This window comes from Rhinopithecus bieti, unplaced genomic scaffold, assembly GCF_001698545.2.
Source record: "Rhinopithecus bieti isolate Rb0 unplaced genomic scaffold, ASM169854v2 scaffold_41082, whole genome shotgun sequence".
Lineage (NCBI taxonomy): Eukaryota > Metazoa > Chordata > Mammalia > Primates > Cercopithecidae > Rhinopithecus > Rhinopithecus bieti.
In genome coordinates, this window is record NW_016817890.1 from 1,019,412 (window position 1) to 1,039,546 (window position 20,135).

Genomic DNA, 20,135 nt, shown 5'->3' on the forward strand with positions numbered 1-20,135 from the left:
CTGGATGACTGAGGGAGACTCTTGTCTCAAAACAAAGCCATAGAAGAAAGAAAGAGAATGAGTTTATTCTCTAATGGACAGGAAATTCCCAATTAGCAGTTAGGCTTTTAATTTTTTAAGTTTACAAGCAAGACAAACTTTTCTAGGCTGAAGGGGATAATGGGGTATGTCTATTGGTAAATCAGCAAGAAATAAAAACAAAACCCAACAATTACACTTGAGTCAATATGAATTTTTATTAACACACATTTGTCAAAGTCTGTACAAACCAAAACATTCCTGTTTTAAAATGTCCATTATTACAAACATACAAAGAAACAAAAGGTGTTACCAAAAGTTAGCTACTCAATTTCATGGTAAAACAGTGTCATGATCTTTAAAAATCAAAATTTCAAGACTGAGGTTTCTTCTTTCCCTTTTTGGAACTTATGGAAAGTTAGAAAATGTGTGAATTTACTTTATATTAAATGCCAAGACCTTAAAAAAAGATTTAGTATAAAACTAAATGTTTTTATATTGTCATACATCACGTAACAGAATTTCAGTCCTCAAAATAAAATTAAAAAAAAAAAAACACCATGACTGTCATTTCCCCAAATTTTCTCCCATAGTCAGTGCAAATGCATCTGAAAATACTATGACAGTTTATCTTTACCTAAAAGTTTCTCATTCAAAAACTTTACAAAACTATTTAGCACTGCCATTTCCCTTGCTTAGAAGGGAAAATTATATCCCCTAATAGGGTGATATATAAGCGACATGGTCCACTGTATCCCTTATCAGAAGGAAACCACCATTTCCACATCTCTGTCCAATTATGTGCAGGACTCCATTTATGAGAATGCTATCACAAATTATAGAGCATCTGCTTCCAGGAAACGCCTAGAAGTTAAATTTAGTGCTACAATTTTTTGGTAGACTGAGGTACAAATGTTATCTGCCCTCATTATTATTTCTAACTTTAGTACCCCCTGCATAAATGATTCTAGGATAGTTGGTTTTGTTGTTTCATGGTACACATGACACACCCTAATTCCTTTCACAAACATCACAAAGAGGACCTGAGAGTATGCCTAGAAATGTAAATCTATCCCCTTTCCTGGAAAAGTAAATCCATGTGCCTACAGGGTTAAGAAGGGAAGACAGGCAGGGCACACATTAACTCTGGTTGAGGCAAAGTGCTTCTGAGAAGCACCTGTTTTCAATACCTATCCATGAAAAGCAGGGAGTGTATGGGCTCGGGTGGGTGAGGAGTGGGGAGAAGGTATAGTGATACCATTTTTCCCAATCAGACTCAGAGTCCTTACTAGAGCAGCTCATGCTGACCCCCAAAATGCTCTGTAGTTCAAATAATATTCCTTTTTTTTTTTTTTTTTTTTTGAGACAGTCTCACTCCATTGCCCAGGCTGCAGTGCAGTGTTGCGGTTTCAGCTCATTGCAACCTCCACCTCCTGGGTTCAAGCAATTCTCCTGCCTCAGTCTCCTGGGTAGCTGGGATTACAGGTGCGCACCACCAGTCCCAGCTAATTTTTGTATTTTTTTTTTTTAGTAGTGGAGTTTCACCATGTTGGCCAGGATGGTTTCAAACTCCTAACCTCAAATGATCCACCCACCTCAGCCTCCCAAATTGCTGGGATCACAGGCGTGAGCCACTGCGCCTGGCCATATTATTCCATTTTTAATCTGTTCATGTAAAAAAAAAAGTTCTCTGACAGCAGCCCAGTATGACAACTGATATAAGCAAATAAAGGATTTTATTTTTTAAAGAAGTGGCAGTGTTCAAATTTAAAATCAATCACATAAAACAATCAGGAAAAGGGTGGGGAGAGAAGTGTCCAGTACAACCTGGACAACCTTGCTTTCTGCCCTTACTTAAAAAGACAGACGGTTCAAATCTTTGCTACCTCCCTTAAGTATCTCCATAAATGCTCTTCCAAGAAATCCTCCAAAAGGCACTTAGCTCCATACTTATGCATTGAATTGTTTCACCTTAGCAATGTTTTTAAGACTCCAAGGTAACAAGAAAGAAAAGATCTGATTCTTTTACTAAAAGCTAGTGAATAGGACTGTTTTTTTTTTTCAAGAGGCATCACTTTTACAAGAACTAGCTAGGCTACCATTATTCCTTTATCAAGAAAAAGTTTCTTTTTTAAAAAATAAATAAAACTCTGGCTATACATAGTACAAAGTTCATACATAATACATCTGGAAAAAAACCCAAGAGTATACCCTGAAGCAAAAGGTTTATTGGAGAGAGAAAGCCTCTTCCATTATACCAAGTCTGAAGGTGGCAGTTTTCAAAGTTCAGAGGGTGGCAGTGATATATAATTAATGCCAAACTGTTTGCTCATGGGTATGGCAGGATGCAACAATGGACCAAAAAAAAAAAAAAAAAAAAAATCATTCTGCACATTATACTGAGCAGGGACCCCAAAAAAAAAAAAAAAAAAAAAAAAAAAAAAAAAAAAAAAAAAAAAATTAAAATAGAACCAAAATAGAGAGAGAAGAGGAAGAAGAAAAAGAAAAGTCCTGATAGTGAGAGAAACAGAGCGAGCTTGAAATCCCAAACACTCAAGCATGCAGTCTAACACAGCACAAACCAGGTGTTTCCATTCAGCCCACTGCAATCGCACAAAGAAGGATAACTGTAATAAAATAGAGATTTCTTAAGAAAGCTTGCAATTCCCACAGAACAGCCAGGTCTCCAACCCTAACCCTGGACAACTCCATTTGCTGTTGCTATGGAGCCTCCTTGAGGTGTGTCATGGAGAGGTTATAGCTCCTGACTTCTCTGACTTTTTGCTCTTGGACAAGGCAGCTGCCTGCTTCAGGAGCTCTCGGTTTTTGGCCTAAAGAAAAAAAAATCAGTGTAAGAAGGACGTTTTAAACAGGATATAATCTGTTTTTTCATGCAGAATAAGTGCACATGCTAAGGCAGATGATGTGGAGGGTCAGAAAGAGACAAACAATTCTAGAGGTAGAAAACAACAGGAAGCTCTAGGGCTTGACACTTGGTTCAGGAAAAAAAAGTATTTGCCAGAGGTTAATCAGTGTACCTCAATCTCTTGGGACCCACTGTTACAAAGGGATGCTTTATGCAATACAAACTGTGGAGTGACTTCATGAGCTGGATAAACAGAATCTATAATTCAGACATCTGGAATCACATCTGGTTTATTCAAAAATCAAAGAACACACTTAATATTTCTACTATTTTTGAGGGGAAAAGATCAGAACACATCCAAGAGTAAAACAATACAAAATATCTACAGGCTGGGCATGGTGGCTCACGCCTGTAATCCTAGCACTTTGTGAGGTTGAGGTGGGAGGATCGCTTGAAGCCAGGAGTTCAAGACTAGCTCAGGCAATATAGCGAGAGCCCGTCTCTGCAAAAAAATTAAAAAAATAAATTAGTGGGGTAGGGTGGTATATGGCTGTGGTCTTCGCTACTTGGAAGGTTGAGGTGGGAAGATCACCAGAGCCCGGGAGGTTGAGGCTGCAGTGAGCCATGATCGTGCCACTGCTCTCCAACCTGGGTGACAGAGAGAGAACCTGTCTCAAAAAAAAAAAAAAAAAAAAAAAAAATCTAAAAAGGGGATTAACATGATTTGTCAATACTTTGAGAAAAAAAGAAATCTATGAGATGATCACTTAAAATAGAATCAGCTAGGTATACCAGGTAGGTACACAATTTTAGCATGTAAAATAAACAGTCACCTGCAATTGTTCTGTGACTTCTTTGTGGGTTTTCTCCATCTGGTTCATTTTGGCTCTCATCTGCGATTCCTGGTACTGAAAATCAGCCTTCAACTCTGTAATCTGAGGGAAACAAGGCAGAGTAACCAGAATAAATTTCTGTGCAATAAAAAAAATTTGCTTTCAGAGAGCTAAATGGTCACCCAAATTAATGAAACCCAGGGCTCTCCTGCAGATCCATATCTAAATCAAAGCCAGGGAGTTCCACACTCTCTTTTTCTCTAAAGCTTTCCTGAAAATTACACAAAGTCCTGAACTAACATTTCTGAATATTTGAGAATAATAGCTGCTACCAATTACTGAACTTTTACTATGTTGTAGAAAAACTGATTACTTCAGAAATCTTTATGATAACATTGTGAGGGTAATAGTCCCATTTTATAGAGGAGAAAACTGATCTTTAGAAAGAGTTAAGTAATGTGGCCAAGATCATATACAGAGTTAGCAAGGGGCAGAGCTAGATTTCAAATCCCAGACCCCCTTCTGAATAGTTGACTACTATTCAAGGAAATTCTAAATCAGAGAGGTGATATGTGAGCTGAGCTTTGAGATGTAGTAACAATAGGCACATAGGGTGAGCAGGAGGGCATCTAAGCAGAGAACAGTATAGGCACAGACAGATAAATGTGAGATAACAGAGATTATCTGGATGGCTGATGAGGCTGGAGAGATGGGCAGGCATTATGCTAAAGAGCCTGTATTCCAAGCTGAGGAGTGTGACCTTGATCCTGAAAGCTTTGGGAAACAATCTATTTGTTTTTGCTCCTTTAAAAACCCTAACTCTGGGCCAGACGCGGTGGCTCATGCCTGTAATCCCAGCACTTTGGAAGGCCAAAAGGGTGGAACACTCGAGCTCAGGAGTTTTGAGACCAACATGGACAACATGGTGAAATGCCGTGTCTACAAAAAAAAAAAAAAAGACAAAAATTAAAATAGCTGGGCGTGGTGCTGTGCGCCTGCAGTCCCAGCTACTTAGAGGACTGAGGTGGGAGGATCGCTTGAGCCAGGGAAGTTGAGTTTACAGTGAGCTGAGACTGTACCACTGCCCAACAGCCTGGGCAACAGAGCAAGCCCCTGTCTCAAAAAAATAAAAATAATAAATAAATAAAAACTCTATCTCTGCAAAGCAGTAGAAACAAGTGTTCATCTTGTCCCTGATTTACCGAAATCCTTTTATGTGCCATTCTGATCTAGTCCATGGAGAGAATATACTTGGGCCATTTTCACTTGACAGTCATGTAGTTATATGAAAGAACACAGATCTCTTCCCATGAATTTCCACCTTCCTAGCAGGAGAAAGCATAGCACAGTAGAAAGAACAGTAGAGTCAGAAAGACTTCCAGTCCCTTGTTCCGCCACTTACTAGCTGTATGGTTTGGACATATTAACCTCTTTGGGTCTATTTCCTCATCTGTAAAATGAGGTAGAAATTACATGAATGCAAGAAAGGAATTTACATCAATGTCTTAGCTATTCAGAATGAATCACAGCATTCTGAACTTGGCACAAGACAACATAAAGAGCCAGGGGAGGGGATTAGAAACCGCTAAGAAGAAAAATACTGGAAGCATTCTTCATCTATGAAATGATTATAACAATTCCTACCTCAAAGACTTTTTTTTTTTTTGAGACGGAGTCTTGCTGTGTCGCCCAGGCTGGAGTGCAGTGGCGCGATCTTGGTTCATGCAAGCTCTGCCTCCCGGGTTCATGCCATTCTCCTGCCTCAGCCTCCTGAGTAGCTGGGACCACAGGCAACTGCCACCACTCCCAGCTAATTTTTTATATTTTTAGTAGAGATGGGGTTTCATCATGTTAGCCAGGATGGTCTCGATCTCCTGACCTCATGATCCACCCACCTTGGCCTCCCAAAGTTCTGGGATGAGCAACCAAGCCTGGCCTCAAAGGCTTATTATAAGAATAAACAGGCCGGGTGTGGTAGGTCATGCCTGTAATCTCATGCACTTTGGGAGGCCGAGGCGGGCGGGTCACTTGAGGTCAGGAGTTCAAGACCAGCCTGGCCAACATGGTGAGACCCCCATCTCTATGAAAAATACAAAAATTAGCTGGCCGTGGTGCCATGTGCTTGTATTCCAAGCCACTCGGGAGGCTGAGGCAGGAGAATCACTTGAACCCAGGGAGGTAGAGGTTGCAGTGAGCAGAGATTGCGCCACTGCACTCCAGCTTGAGTGACAGAGAGAGACCCTGTCTCAAACAAAAACAAAAACCAAAACCAGCCAGGCATGGTAGCGGGCGCCTGTAGTCCCAGCTACTCAGGAGGCTGAGGAATGAGAATTGCTTGATCCCAGGAGTCAGAGGTTGCAGTGAGATCGCACCACTGCACTCCAGCCTGGGTGACAGAGCAACACTCTGTCTTTAAAAAAAAAAAAAAAAAAAAAGGAATAAATGAGTTAATACATATAAAGCACTTAAAACAGAGTCAGGCATGAAGTTAGCATCCAATAAAAGTTAGCTATTATTATTATAATATCAAGGCAAAATGAGATATTATTTTTTGTTTTTGGAGACAGGGTCTGGCTCTGTCACCCACAGGCTGGAGTGCAGTGATATGATCACGGCTCACCACAGCCTTGACCTCTCGGGCTGAGGTGATCCTACCACCTTAACCTCCCAAGTAGCTGGGACCATAGGTGCACACCATCAAGCCCTGCTAATTTTTGTATTTTCTGCAAAGATGAGGTTTCACCAATGGCCCAGGCTGGTCTTGAATTCCTGGGCTCGAGCAATCTGCCTGCCTCAGCTTCCCAAAGTATTGGGATTACAGGTGTGAGCCACTGCACCCGGCCTAAAAATGAGATACTATTTAGAAAACCTGAAAACAAGATAAGAGACATGAATCAGAGTAAGAATGTAAAAAAGGAAGATAACTATCAGACCATAAGAAGACTGGTCTTATTCTGAAGATATTAATGTGAAGATATTAGAAATATAAGGCAGAAGATATTCTGATGTGAAAATAAAATATTAACACTGAGGCCAGGCACAGTGACTCACGCCTGTAATCCCAACACTTTGGGAGGATGAGGCAGGCAGATCACTTGAGATCAAGAGTTTGAGACCAGCCTGGCCAACATGGTGAAACCCCGTCTCTACCGAAAATAGAAAAATTAGTCAGGCATGGTGGCGGGCACCCATAATCCTAGCTACTTGGGAGGCTGAGGTAGGAGAATTGCTTGAACTCGGGAGATAGAGGTTGCAGTGAACCTGGGCAACAGAGACTCTGTCTCAAAAAACAAAAAATGAAAAAAGAATATTAATACTGTAGATAAATTAAGATTAAAATATTAACATATTAAAGATGGGTCACTTAGTAACAGACTTGTTAGCAATGGAATCATAGTGACGTAAAAGTCATGGCAGAAGGCCCACATGAACACTGTTCAGGGAAGAGGAAGAACTGGCCCGTGAACGTTGAGTATTATTGTCCCACAGACATGGCCATCCTCATAATAAGAGAAGGAGACATTAGGTTCTTTTAGCTGGACAGCACTGAACATTCATTCCAGTTACATAACTACCTCCTCTTGTCCCAACTCTATGCTTATTCAGCACCTTCTGATTACAGCCTCTCCAGGTAGTTCATGCCAAGAACAGTGTGCTGTTACATGCTCCGCTGTGAACTGAGATGTGAACGCTGTTTTTTTAATACATTGTCTCTATAAGCTCAGTTAACAAATGTCCTCTCTGAGGCCAGGGGCAGTGGCTCACGTTTGTAATCCTAGCACTTTGGGAGGCCGAGGTGGAAGGATCACGTAAGACCAGGAGTTCAAGACCAGTCTGGGCAACATAATAAGTCCGTGTCTCTACAAAAAATTTTTTTTTTTTTTTTTTTTTTTTTGAGAAGGAGTCTCGCTCTGTCACCCAGGCTGGAGTGCAGTGGCCAGATCTCAGCTCACTGCAAACTCCGCCTCCCGGGTTTACGCCATTCTCCTGCCTCAGCCTCCCGAGTAGCTGGGACTACAGGCACCCGCCACCTCGCCCGGCTAGTTTTTTGTATTTTTTTAGTGGAGACGGGGTTTCACCGTGTTAGCCAGGATGGTCTCGATCTCCTGACCTCGTGATCCGCCCGCCTCGGCCTCCCACAGTGCTGGGATTACAGGCTTGAGCCACCGCGCCCGGCCAAAAAAATTTTTTAAATTGACCGAGTACAGTGGCACATGCCTGTAGTCCCAGCTACTCAGGGGGCTGAGATGGGAGGACTGCCTGAGCCTGGAAGGTAGAGACTGCAGTAGCCATGATCGTGCCACTGCACTCCAGCCACTCCAGCCAGGGTGACACAGCTGAGACCCTGTCTCAAAAACAAAACAAAACAAAATAAAATGTCCTCTCTGAGAAATGGAAGCTGCAAGTACTGAGAAAAATCCATTTTTTGAGCCCAGTTGACTGGAGTAATGCCATCCCAAGAGTCATCTCAGCAGACAACCAGCCTCTCCCCAGGATATCCCAAACCTGACATAGGCTCTCAAAGTGTCAATGTTAAGTACCCAACAAACATCAGTTAAAAAGAGTTATTATCATGTCCCATACCACATTTCTCACCCTCACATCATTCTGGTCGGAGAGGAATAAAATAAACCATACCTTCTTCTCTTTCTCTAAAATCATTTGATCCTTTTGATGCAACATCTTCTTCAGGGTAGCCACTTCTTCCTTCAGTTGGGCAATGATGACAAAGTGGTCAGTGCCTGGTGAGTCCAGAGCCAGGTCTGGGGAGAAGCTAGATTTAAAAATCAGGGGAAAATATTGTAACTTGGATGGATAAACTTTTCCCTACCTGAGGATGCATCCTAGACCACTTGACTGCAAGCTCCTCAAGAACAGGAATCCTAGCATCAAGCACATTGCACCACACATGCTGGGCTCAACGGCACTTGCTGAACTGAACTGCAGAGGTAAGGTGGCCATCAGATAACTCTACAAACCAAAGCCACAACTCGGCAGCATCCCTGCAGCATCTTCTCTCACATTTAGGACTAAAATAAATGCCACATCCCAGGAGCTAAGGATACTGTTTCAGGTTCCTTGAAGATCCCCAATGATATACTAGAAAAACAGTCCTAATTTTTGTGATTAGATAAATTCCCTAGAATTCCAGATAAATTATAAACTGTGAGCTCATGCATTTTTCTTTAATGCTCCACTCAGAGCTCGTCTTTCAGGGCCTTGTCTTCTGTCTCAAAGCACCACAATGCAGTCAGTGTATCTGCCGAGAAGCTGCTGGATTCCCACCCAGGAGCAGTCAGTTCTTTTTCAAAAAAGATGAAACAGGAATGAAGCCAGCTTCCCCTGCACTACAAATGGCCTGCAGATTGTCATTTCCAATATCAGGAATTTTGTAACATTGCATTAGGAAAGGAACCAAGAGGTGGCAAATTCCAGAGTCACACCACAACTTGGGCTTTCAACAGATTCCTCCCAATAACAGCATTGGAGCACTCCATTTTGTCCAAGTGCCAGATGGACTCTATGTCCTTTTAGCAGAGCCTCTTAAGAAGGGACAGTTTGGCCAGGCGCAGTGGCTCACGCCTGTAATCCCAGCACTTTGGGAGGCCAAGGTGGGCGGATCACAAGGTCAGGAGATTGAGACCATGGTGAAACCCCGTCTCTACTAAAAATACAAAAAATTAGCCAGGCACGGTGGCGGGCGCCTATAGTCCCAGCAACCCAGGAGGCTGAGGTAGGAGAATGGTGTGAACCGTGAATCCGGGAGGCAGAGCTTGCAGTGAGCCAAGATCACGCTACTGCACTCCAGCCTAGGGCAGAGAGCAAGACTCCGTTTCAAAAAAAAAAAAAAAGAGAAGGGACAGTTTTAGGCCGGGCTCGGTGGCTCACGCCTGTAATCCCAGCACTTTGGGAGGCCAAGGCAGGCGGATCACCTGAGGTTGGGAGTTAAAGACCAGCCTGACCAACATGGAGAAATCTCGTTTCTACTAAACATACAAAATTAGCTGGGTATGGTGGTGCATGCCTGTAATCCCAGCTGCTCGGGAGACTGAGGCAAGAGAATCTCTTGAACCCGGGAGGTGGAGGTTGCAGTGAGCCAAGATTGTGCCTTTGCACTCCAGACTGGGCAACAAGAGCAAACTCCGTCTCAAAAGAAAAAAAGAAAGAAAAAGAAGGGATAGTTTCACGAAATCTGCAAAACCCCCAAATTGTATGTACAATCTTGTCTACACATATAATGGGTGGTTTTTAGAGTGAGGATCCATAGCTTTCAATGGCCACTCATAAATGCCTCAGACTCAAAACAAGTTAAGGAATCACTGCCAAGAGGGTCAAATCCTGTTCTCTAGAGAGTTCCCAAAGAACGCTCTTAACTTTTCCCATGACAATCTTTGAAGTAAAACACAAACCTGTTTTTCCTAAGCAGACACTGGAGTACTCATTCTCAACTCCCTAGATACAGCAACAACTCATAGTTCTTATATCCTAAACCACATCTAAGAGCCAACATTTCTCTACACAGGAAGAAACTCCAAATAGCAAGCCTAACCAGTGGACAAACTACCTCACAGTTACCAAGTCAAACATTTCTATGGCTAGAATAGGAAGATAAAGATATTCGACAAGAATATTCCTACCCTCCTCTCAGTCTACATGAAGCATATGAGAAGACTGTCGGAGGAAGAATGAATCAATGTTCTCATAACTAATGAATGGATGGAATTACTGCGTAACAAAAATAAATGCAAAATCATAAAACAAGGCAGGCAGGAGAAAGTACTGAAAGGAACTATTATCGTCTCTACTAGTTTCAGATCTGGAAGCACCCTTATAGCTGCAGTCTCACATCTGTTTCAATACCTGCTAAGGACCTGTCTTTCTTCAACTGAATAGAGTCTATTTAAACCCATAACTAGAGTAATGAGCTAACGTAAGTAACTTTTTGCTGTCCCCAAACTCCTAATGCCCTATCCTTCTTGCTTCTTGTGAGAGGATTCCCCCCATACCAATAAATAGTTGACAACACCCATCCTTTCTATCCTGTGTTAGGGACTGGCCTCGCTCTCTCTTTTTTTTCTTTTCTTTTTTTTTTTTGAGACAGAGTTTCGCTCTTGTTGCCTAGGCTGGAGTGCAATGGTGTGATCTCAGCTCACCACAACCTCCGGCTCACCACAACCTCTGCCTCCCAGGCTCAAGCGATTCTCCTGCCTCAGCCTCTCAAGTAGCTGGGATTACAGGCATGCGCCACCACACCTGGCTAATTTTTGTATTTTTAGTAGAGACAGCGTTTCTCCATGTTGGTCAGGCTGGTCTCGAACTCCCGACCTCAGGTGATCCACCCACCTCGGCCTCCCAAAGTGCTGGGATTACAGGCGTGAGCCACTACGCCCAGCCCTCACTCTCTAATTCCTGGTTCAGTAAGAACTGCTAGAAATGAAAAAAGATGGCTAGGGTAACAAGGCAAAAAACAGTCTCTTTCCTAATGACTCCAATGACAGGGAACTACTACTTCTCCAGAAAAATTGTCTTTTACAAAAGCTCTTAATGTAAGAACAATTTGCTTGGGTTGAGCCAAAACCTGCCTCTCTATAACCCTACATATTGGTCCTGAGACTGTCCTCAAAGGCTATACAGATTAAGTCTAACCTTCCAGGCACATTTCAGGGGAGGATAAAATGAAACTATGAGTTAAAAAAAAGAATGTCTTTTAGAAACAGTAAACCTTTGGGAGGCCGAGACGACGCCGCGATCACGAGGTCAGGGAGATCGGACCATCCTGGCTAACACGGTGAAACCCCGCTCTCTACTCAAAAAATACAAAAAACTAGGGCCGCGGCCGAGACGGTGGCGGGCGCCTGTAGTCCCAGCTACTCGGGGAGGCTAAGGCAGCCGAGAATGGCCCGTAACCCGGGGAGGCGGAGCTTGCCAGTGAGCTGAGATCCGGGCACTGCACTCCCAGCCCTGGGCCGAAGACGCGAGACTCCGGTCTCAAAAAAAAAAAAAAAAAAAAAAAAAAAAAAGAAAACAGTAAACCACAAGCTGTGCCTGAGTGCCACCAGCTGTTGCGGCTGCTTTTTTGATTGCCTATGGAACAACAAACAAGCATGATTAAAAAGTAGCCGGTGTATTTTCTAGAGGGAGGAAAACTAGAAATTAACTTAGATTTTCCTAAAATTGAAAAGTTTTTGTCACAATTTCAACAAACAAATTAGGACACATTGAGACAGAGACTGTGGATTTTGTAGGATACTTAGAAAAAAAAGACTAAAGCATCTTATTATAAAGCCATTTTTGAAAGCTAAAATGTGTTCTGTCTGAACAAAATGGAAGGCTAATGGATAAAGAAAAGAGGAGGAAAATAATCAAACATACCTCAGTATTAAATAAGTAAGAAAAGATAATGTGGTAGTATAGAAAGGTCAATGAAAAACCATTAGGCAGCAATTTGCAGAAAACATGGGGAATAAGAGCATAAATTTAAAAGTATATGAATATTTTAGGGGCTGGGTGTGGTGGCTCATGCCTATAATCCCAGCATGTTGGGAGGCCAAACCAGGAGGATCACTTGTTACCAGCATGTTGGGAGGCCAGGAGTTTAAGACTCCGTCTACAAAAAAAAATTAGCTGAGTGTGGTGGCATGTGCCTATAGTCCCAGCTATTTGGGAGGCTGGGGTGGGAGGATCATTTGAGTCCAGAAGGTCAAGGCTGCAGTGAGCCATGATTGCGCCACAGCACTCCAGCCTGGGTGACAAAGTGAGACCTTGTCTCAAAAGAAAAAAAAAAAAAAAGCCAGGCATAGTGGCTCATTCTTGTAATCCCAGCACTTTGGGAGGCCAACGTAGGAGGATCACTTGAGCCCAGGAGTTCAGGACTGGCCTGAGTAACATGGTGAAACCCTGTTTCTACAAAAAATACAAAAATTAGGCAGGCATGGTGGTGCACGTCTGTAGTCCCAGCTACTTGGGAGGCTTAGATGGAAGGATCACTTGAGCCCAGGAGGTCGAGGCTGCAGTGAGCCAAGATCATGCCACTGCATTCCAGCCTGGGCAACAGGGTGAGACCCCGTCTCAAAAAAAAAAAAAAAAAGAAATAGGTAGCCAGTGAAATTTTGGTTTGGATGACATTAAAAAAGGACTGTCAAAAAAAAAAGTCAGAATGCTTTTTTCAAGGCAAAGTAAATGCAGGGAAAAAAACCCACAAAAAGTAAAGAGGACAGCAAAGTAGAATTTATCTTGTGTTATGAACATTTAAAACAAGAAAAGCAAACAAGTAGAATAGAATGTTAAAATGCTAATGCAGAACATTTCAAATGGAATTTATATGGGTATGAAAATAGTTTTGTGACAGCAGAAAACATTTCCAAATTTTCAAATTATAAATTACTTAGAAAATAAATTAGCATGTCATTTTAAGGAAAACTTATCTCCCCTACCTTTTTTTTTTTTTTTTTTTAGACAGAGTCTCACTGCCTCGGCTCAAGTGCAGTGGTGCAATCATGGCTCACTGCAGCCTCAACTTCCCCAGGCTCAGGTGGTCCTCCCACCGCAGCCTCCTGAGTAGCTGGAAGGCACACGCCACCATGCCCAGCTAATCTTTGTATGTTTTGTAGAGATGGGGTTTCATCATGTTGCCCAGGCTGGTCTCAAACTCCCGGGTGATTCACTAGCCTTGGCCTCCCAAAGTGCTGGGACTGCATGTGTGGACAACTGTGCCTGGTCAAAATGATCATTTAATATCTTTTCTGGAGGACATCATGAAAGACCATGTACCTATGTCAAGGATCAGCTTTCAACTTGAGGAAAACAGCATTGCTGTTGACTGGATGCAATAAAACACTGAACAGAAAACTTGAGTTTTTAGCTTGGTGTATCCATAGCAATGGACAGCAAGAATAGCGGCAGTATCTCAGGAACAAAATAAGCTAATAGAAAGTGAACCTGGCCGGGCGCGGTGGCTCACGCCTGTAATCCCAGCACTTTAGGAGGCCGAGGCGGGCGGATCATGAGGTCAGGAGATCGAGACCATCCTGGCTAACACGGTGAAACCCCATCTCTACTAAAAATACAAAAAAAAGTTAGCCGGGCGTGTAAAAAAAGTTAGCTGGCACCTGTAGTCCCAGCTACTCAGGAGGCTAAGGCAGGAGAATGGTGTGAACCCGGGAGGTGGAGCTTGCAGTGAGCCAAGATCGCGTCACTGTACTCTGGGCGACAGAGCGAGACACCGCCTCAAAAAAAAAAAAAAAAAAAAAAGAAAGTGAACTTTAAGGATTGGTCGGTTAAACTGGAGGATACGAATGAGCTTTTTCCAGGTCATTCAAACACAGCCTGGATCATAAATAAGCACAAAACAGAAATGAATCTAAAGGCATAGGTCTTGGCGTAGGCCTTTATAAAGCAGGGCATTCAAAAAGTTCATTCCTTGAAGTAGTTTTTGCAGGGTCACATGCGCTGGCAGAGGTGATGGACAACCTGTGCCAAATCTCTTTCTTCACAAGGGCCAGACTAGCTTCTGAGAGAACAGTAAAGCTGGCCAGAAAGATCATCTTTATGGTTCCTCCCCCCATGTAATCTGACTACCTAAATTAAGCATTCCAGAAGGTTCAATTCAAGAAGTTTAAAATCAATGAAACTAGTTCTAAAAACCTTGTAGAATCTGAAAGCAAGTTAACAAAAAAGGCAATGGGAAAGAATGTTTTGTATCCCTCTAAATAAAATCAGTCCTGGTAAGCTTATATGCTGGTTTGCTCCTATATCCACTACTGGCTGGGAAAGAGAACTGTGAATGGGTGGAGTTTTCAGAATGGAGATGATTTCAAGGATCTTAGGAAGTGTGTCAGGTGGTTTCACTTCGGGATGCCCAGGCCTGAGGAACAGGAAAATGGTTGATCCCAAGACTTTTGTTGAGAAGCAGCCCACTGTACCAACACAGATGGGACACTCAGGATATTAGGACCCAAGCAACTCACAAGAGGAAGTATCACTGAGGAGGGGAGAGGAAGGTGAGGACTAAAAGTATGCATTTAGACTGGCTTGAAATGAAATAAAAATATGCAAATGCATCTCATTCTCTCCTGATCCAGAATCTGCACTGGGCTGGCTTTCTGAATGTTAAGGAAGTATGTATCCTCACAAATTTGGCAACATTGCCTTATTCCCAACCTGTTTTTTACCTCTCAAGATCAACTCCTCTTCTGCCTGCAGGAGGACATGGGCACAGATCACAAAGAAAAGCATCCAGCTCTGGACTTCTTAGAATTACTGTAGGGGGCCGGGCGCGGTGGCTCAAGCCTGTAATCCCAGCACTTTGGGAGGCCGAGATGGGCGGATCACGAGGTCAGGAGATCAAGACCATCCTGGCTAACATGGTGAAACCCCGTCTCTACTAAAATACAAAAAACTAGCCGGGCGAGATGGCGGGCGCCTGTAGTCCCAGCTGCTCCGGAGGCTGAGGCGGAGCTTGCAGTGAGCTGAGATCAGGCCACTGCACTCCAGCCCCGTCTCAAAAAAAAAAAAGAATTACTGTAGGGAAGGCCAGGCAAGGTGGCTCCTGCCTGTAATCCCAGCACTTTGGGAGGCCGAGGTGGGTGGATCACTTGAGGCCAGGAGTTTGAGTCAATATGGTGAAACTAAATGTACAAAAATTAGCCGGGCATGGTGGCACCCCTGTAATTCCAACTACTCAGGAGACTGAGGCATGAGAACTGCTTGAACCCAGGAGAGAGGTTGCAGTGAGCTAAAATCGCACCACTGCACTCCAGCCTGAACGACAGAGTGAGACTCTGTCTCTAAAAAAAAAAAAAAAAAAAAGAATTAGGAATTAATGTAGGGGAATAATTTAGTGGACTGCAGAATTCAACTGCTACTAAATCAAGTTACAACTTCTTATCTTTTAATGACAAGATTAGATTTATAAACAAATATCAGTACTGCTTACTTATAAGATGCACTGACAGCCATAGACTAATTCCAAGGCAGACCCTAAAATGTATTCCTGTTTCAGGAACTGTGTATGCATTTCAAATGTGTGCGCACACATACTCAACTGGCTCACCTGTCTCCATTAGTTGTGATTGACTCAAACTTGGACTTTTTCTTTGGGATTTCATTTTGAATTGAAGATGTAGAAAGTGTTTTCTGGCTTTTAATGGCAAAAATAGAGAGACACACATTAGAAATCAAAGATTAACAAAACATCACAATGAAAGTCTGTCAAATAGACCAATGTAAGATAGCAGCTCTACTATGCAAGAGCTAATAATTCTCGATTAATAATCTACCAAGGTGATGATTTTGTAGGCCTGGATGGATGGGTGGCTAGTTTCCACAGGATCAAAAAAAAATTCTTGGCCTTAATTAATTAAATATTACCTGCTTTATTAATAACCATGAGAACAAAAATCAATAAAACTTCAATAAGAAGTATAATCTGTCTTCTAGTTTAAAACGTTCTTTTACATTCACTGTCTCACATGCATCTTGTAATTCTGTGAGGTAGAGGTAAGTTATTATTTCTACTGTGCAGAAACAGCTCAAGATCAACTTATCTACCAAAGGACATATAGCTAGTAGTAGTAAAGTAAAGAAACCAGGTCAATATATCTGAACTCCTAGTTTTTTTTTTTTTTTTTTTTTTTTTTGAGATGGAGTCTCACTCTGTCACCCAAGCTGGAGTGCAGTGGCACGATCCTGGTTCACTGCAACCTCTGCCTCCTGACTTCAAGTGATCCTTTCACCTCAGCCTCCCGAATAGCTGGGACTAAAGGTGCGTGCCGCCACACCCAGCTAATTTCGTATTTTTTGGTAGAGACGGGGTTTCACCATGTGGGCCAGGTTAGTCTCAAACTCCTGACTTCAAGTGATCCACCTGCCTCAGCCTCCCAAAGTGCTGGGATTACAAGCGTGAGCCACCACATCCGGCCAGTCTAGTTCTTCTTCACTATATTTATGTTAACCTACTGGTATTTCAGTCATACTACAAGACTAAAAATCAGTTTTAGCCCCAATAAGTTCACTCAAAACTGGTCTTGAAACAAAAGCTGGAGGTCTGTCTCTGCTATACAATCCTTTGACTTTGATTGGTGTTCAACTGCCAAGTCCAAAGAATTCCTCAGACCTTTTCTTATTTTATTTTATTTTTTTTGAGACGGAGTCTCGCTTTGTCGCCCAGGCTGGAGTGCAGTGGCACGATCTCAGCTCACTGCAAGCTCCGCCTCCCGGGTTCACGCCATTCTCCTGCCTCAGCCTCCGAGTAGCTGCTGGGACTACAGGCGCGCACCACCACGCCCGGCTAATTTTTTGTATTTTTAGTAGAGACGGGGTTTCACCGTGTTAGCCAGGATGGTCTTGATCTCCTGACCTCGTGATCCGCCCGCCTCGGCCTCCCAAAGTGCTGGGATTACAGGCGTGAGCCACCGCGCCCGGCCTATCTCAGACCTTTTCTTACTTGACCTCTTTTCAGCATTTGATACCACTGATACTGCATCCTTCTTCAAATGTTCTCCTGGTTTGGTCAGCTCACTTTTGTGACAGCTGCTTCTTAGTTCCTAATCCTTAAATACTGAATGCTTTTAGAGTTCTGTTCTCAGCCCGGAATCTGAATTATATCATTCAAGAGCATGATTTTAACAACTACCTATCATAGTGATTGGAAATGGTGTTAACTATATCACCTGCATAAGAATCATCTGGGATGTTTATAAAATAATGTAGATTCCTGGACTCCATCCTAGTTCCTACTGAATTAAATTCTGGGGTGGGATTGCTTCAGGAATCTGCTTTTTAATTTTTTTTAATTTTAGAGAGAGTGTCTTGTTCTGGTGCCCAGGCTGGAGTGCAATGGCATAATCATGGCTCATGGCAAGCCTCGAACTCCAAGGCTCAAAACAATCCTCCTAACTCAGCCACCCAAGTAGCTGGGACTACAGGCGTGTGCCACCACACCTGGCTAATATTGTTTTTTGTAGAGATGGGGTCTCACTATGTTGCTCCTGCTGGTCTCAAACTCCTGGCCTCAAGCAACCCTCCCGCCTCAGCCTCCCAGAGTGTTGGGTTTACAGGTGTAAGCCAGCCAATGTATCTGGCCAGAATCTGCATTTTCAAATAATCCCTACCCCCAGTGATTCTTTTTACTGTTGTTGTTTCTTTTTGACACAGAGTCTCACTCTGTCACCCAGCCTGGAGTGTGGGGACACGATCTCAACTTATTTCAACCTCCGTCTCCTGAGTTCAAGCGATTCTCATGCCTCAGCCTCCTGAGTAGCTGGGATTATAGGCATGCACCACTATACCTGGCTAATTTTTGTATTTTTTGTTTTAGTAGAAACAGGGTTTCACCATGTTCGTCAGGCTGGTCTCAAAACTCCTGACCGCGTGATCCACCCGCCTTGGCCTCCCAAAGTGCTGGGATTACAGGCGTGAGCCACGGCGCCCAGCCAGATTCTTATGTGCTACCTGTGGCCCATGTCCAAACCTCTCTTCTAAGTTCTAGGCTAAGCTCCTAAAAGTAATTCTTCATGCTTCAAATTCAACCTTTCAAAACTAAACATATTTTCTCCCCTTCCTATATTGTCTCTCAGTTAAGGATCTATCTATTCACCCAAATAAAAAACCTGGGAATTATCCTTTACTTACTCAGTTCTTGCCCATGTGTCTGTTCATCAGATTATCTAAGTTTCTCATAATTCTCCATCCAAAACATCTTCCTGAATCAGCCTTTTCAATCTTCCACTGCCACTGCCTCAGGTGAGGTTCTTGTTTTAACATCTCTTACCCAGACTCTTAGAAAAAAGGCTTTTATATTTTATATAATTTTATAATTTATATAATATTTTTATTATATAAATTACCCCAGTCCCTTTTTTCTCCAATGCATTCTCCAATAGTCAGGGTTAATTTTTTAATGAGATTTGGTCTTCCTCTGCATGACCCTTCAATAGCTTCCCACTAACACCCTGACCTTAGGATTAAGTTTACATTCCTTACCAGGATGCAGGACCCCTTTTTCCTTCCATTCCCCAGCTCCCAGCCAAAAGCTCCAGTAATATAAAAGGACTTACAATTCTCCAGGGTTCCATGTGGTCTCATGCCCTCCATGCCTTTGCAAATGCTATTCTCTCAGCCTAGAATGCCTCTGCCCATTCCATCCCTGAGGATTCCAACTCATCCTAAGATCTAGCTCTAATGCCAGCTCTTCTCCAAGCCTGCTTGCCCGACTTCTCAAGGCAGTTAATTACTACCCTCATGTCTGCATTCTTGACATGTCTTCACTGTGGTACCCATTACATTATACTAAGATCATCTGTTTATAAGTCTGTCTTTCCTACCAGACTGCATACTCTTGGAGAGCAGCATGACTTGTACTTAGCTCTTCATTCCCACCAGCATCCCTGACCCATGAGAGTACTTAATGCTTGCTGATTAAACAAAGTCATAATGGTAATAACAAAACAAACAAACAAAAAAACCTGAAATGTATTGAATATTTCCTATATGCCAGTTATAAAAACAATCACTGTGCATGTACTAATTTATCTTCACGACAGCCCCATGAGGTAATACTATGACTTCCCTCATTTTACAGATGAGAAAACTTGCCCAAGATCCCCACAGAGAACCTGGCACAGCAGGATTCCATCCAGAGCCAGAACTGTTAACAATACTAGATACTCTGAAAGTAAGTTTAAAACAACAATGAAAATACATCTTTTTGACTAGGTGCCACCAGGACAAACCTAGAACATCTATCAGCCTCCTGGCTAAATATGCATGGAAAAGCTGTATCTCTCAGAAAGTGAAATGTCCAATCTTCTGGAAAGAGAATCCACTCTAAGGGTGAGAACACTACAAACCAAAGTAGGGTAAGTTCCACAAACATTTCAGACACAATACAAAGTCAGGAAATCCTAACACTTTATGGAAATCTCTCTGGTTCTTGGAAGATATATGAATTATAAAATATGACAAATGAGTTTCCTCCTACAGACTAGTACCTACAGAGAATATAGAAAATGCATATGAGATGGTATGTACCATGATGGTTGTGTGAGCATTACATCTGACCTACCAGCACTTCTAGTTCTATCTCATGCATCTTGAGGTTACCTGTTATAATGGCCACCACCACTCAGGCGACTATACTGCTCCTTCTCCTGGTGGCCAGCACGAGAAGAGCTACTCAGGTGTTTCCTCTGCTCTTTGGTCTTCTGAAGGACCCGTTTGTATGAAAGTGTACATAGCCAGCACAGCAATTTCCCATCTACCTGAAAGATAAGGAGACAAAGATAAAGAAGCGGGAATCTAGTGCAGTGGCTGCAAACATGGTATTAGGAGCTAGAACCCTTGGGTTCAGTCCCAGTTCTGAAACTTATGAGCTGTGATTTTGGGCATGTCACAGGGGGCTGCTACAAGGATCGAGTGAC

General features: G+C 42.7%; 1 protein-coding gene across 2 annotated transcripts in view; it reads right to left on the bottom strand.

Moving 5' to 3' along the window:
• Positions 1-216: 216 nt before the first annotated feature.
• FAM76A (family with sequence similarity 76 member A) overlaps positions 217-20,135 on the bottom strand; it is a 41,552-nt gene continuing 21,633 nt past the window's right edge. Inside the window, exons 5-9 of one of the 2 annotated variants that reach the window (XM_017856465.1) lie at positions 19,819-19,976; positions 15,770-15,856; positions 8,356-8,491; positions 3,718-3,819; positions 217-2,849 (exon numbers count right to left, since the gene is read on the bottom strand). In XM_017856465.1, coding sequence (XP_017711954.1) covers positions 2,763-2,849; positions 3,718-3,819; positions 8,356-8,491; positions 15,770-15,856; positions 19,819-19,976 — 570 coding nt within the window. In that variant the 3' untranslated portion in view covers positions 217-2,762. The remainder of the gene's footprint in view (positions 2,850-3,717; positions 3,820-8,355; positions 8,492-15,769; positions 15,857-19,818; positions 19,977-20,135) is intronic. The other variant, XM_017856466.1, reaches the window with a different exon arrangement.